The following is a 1921-nucleotide window of genomic DNA, read 5'->3' as shown; positions in this document are numbered from 1 at the left end:
AGGCCGGAGGTCAGGCGCGGTGGAACCGCTCTCCTGGCGGCCGGTGCCCATCGCGGAGGCACCCGGGCTCCGCCGCGCGGACACGGCCTTTATGAAGGAGCCGGCAGAACGGCCCTGGGCTTGCAGGGTCTGTTCTGGAAGAGCACGGCCCGGCCCCAGCTGAGCCCTTCCCCGGGAGGAAGAAAGGGCCTGCGGCGCACAGAATGCTGCCAGGACGTCCCTGCCTGTAATCTGAGAGCATCGGCGGAGAGTATTTTTGCGTACTTTTCATCCAGGTTTATTTCAGTCATCAGCCCGGTAAAGCGCAGCCTGCCAGTCTGATAGAGCACCATATGTAATCAAACGCGATACGCACCGAAGCAGCGTTAAACAGCTGTGTCACATATGGCGCTTGAAATATCACACTGCTTCTTAACACCGGTACAATCTTTGGAAAGTTACTGCCTCATGTTAAAAATGCTGCCATTTCCCAAGAACGGATTATTAACAGAGGTTTTTGTTGTTGTCAACTAAACCTCTATTATGATTTCATTTCTGATTCCATTTCGGATTTAAGGTAAACCATCTCCCCTCAGTTACTTGTTGAGAAGATGAAAAAGCAGGATGAGGAAAAGAAGGAGGAATATAACTTGCCATTTTTGTCCATTTCCTGTGACTGCGCTGGGGACTTCTTAACCTCCCCATGCTTTATACAGTCACATAAAATAACTCTCTGTGTAACAACTCAAAATGTTGCAGGTCTGCTGGTGCTCTTGATTTTTTATGATTTGGATGTAAAAAGCAAATGCAATTCCTAAAATGAGCAAAGAACCAAAATGCCATGTACATTTTTTTAAGTAAGGCCCCAAATTCCAGCTGTAAGCAGCTTTCTGATGAGGACAATTAAAAGCAATTAAGTCTGCCAACCATCGAAGGAGGTTGTTTTTTGTTTGTTTTTTTTTTTTTTGGTATCACTCTATACCTCACTACTCCAGTTAAAAATAAACACATGTTACTAAGACCACATAAGCAGGTGTTTATGATGTCTATTTTTTTCCATGGTAGAAGTTACTAAAACAAAAATAGCAGGCAACAGTGCAGAGCGTATCCTTTAAAGATGTACATGCTGCTGTAAATCATACTACATTCTCAGAGGAATTCTGACTGTTGAAGTCAAGGAGAGTCTGGTTATTGCAGTCTGCGGGATTAAGATTTGATTCCGTACATAAGGACCAGCCAGCATCCAACTGCATGCCTGGTATTCTCCTCGGTGAGCGTTAGCCAATACACGTGAATCAGCACACCACATGTTCCACCAAACATTCTGTGAGTTTGGGCTAAACAACAGCACAGAAGTCCTATTTTTAGTCTTACTGAAGCAGCAAGTCCCGACCACGTTTGCTACCCGGCGGGCTCCATCTGGTGGCTCCCCACACCTCGCCATCACCGGAGTTCGGCTCCGCTCGTGCTGTTCGGGGAACAGACATCCTAAACACAAGCAGGGACACCTCTGCTGGCTGTATTCTCTGGTACAGGAGTGTGTATTCTGGCTGGATCTGTCCCTAATTCTTGTATTTGTGCACATTCCAACATCCACTCTTAACAGATAATTAGTACCAGAGATAAAGGTTCACGAGCTTTTTAAATTCTAAGAGTGGAGTGAGAGCAGTTCAAGGTGGTTCTGCTCCTGCTGCAAATCAGTTCCTGCCAGGAATCTCACTATATTCACTGCAGTATGCTGGGCTCTCAGAATTTGTTATTACTATTCATAGATCACAGTTCTCTTTGTCCACTTTATCAGGATGTTTTACATCTTTTTCCTCTCCAGGCTACTAGGGACTCTATGCTTTTAAAAATCAAGAGAAAAAAAATCCCTTTCACCCCCCAAAATCCTCAAATCATCTGTCAAAAGCAAGCTTCAGAAATCAACCGCAGCAATGGT

At 45.2% G+C, this 1921-nt stretch overlaps 1 protein-coding gene across 1 annotated transcript in view; it reads right to left on the bottom strand.

Moving 5' to 3' along the window:
- Positions 1-51, bottom strand: part of LOC113484422 (protein C19orf12 homolog) — a 4434-nt gene extending 4383 nt beyond the window's left edge. The window contains exon 1 of the mRNA XM_026856804.1: positions 1-51. Coding sequence (XP_026712605.1) covers positions 1-51 — 51 coding nt within the window.
- Between the last annotated feature and the right edge of the window lie 1870 nt (positions 52-1921).

This window comes from Athene cunicularia (assembly GCF_003259725.1).
Source record: "Athene cunicularia isolate RWA chromosome 11 unlocalized genomic scaffold, athCun1 chr11_part1, whole genome shotgun sequence".
Taxonomy (NCBI): domain Eukaryota; kingdom Metazoa; phylum Chordata; class Aves; order Strigiformes; family Strigidae; genus Athene; species Athene cunicularia.
Note: the sequence above shows the minus strand (reverse complement) of the source record. Positions and strands in the feature narration are given on the sequence as shown.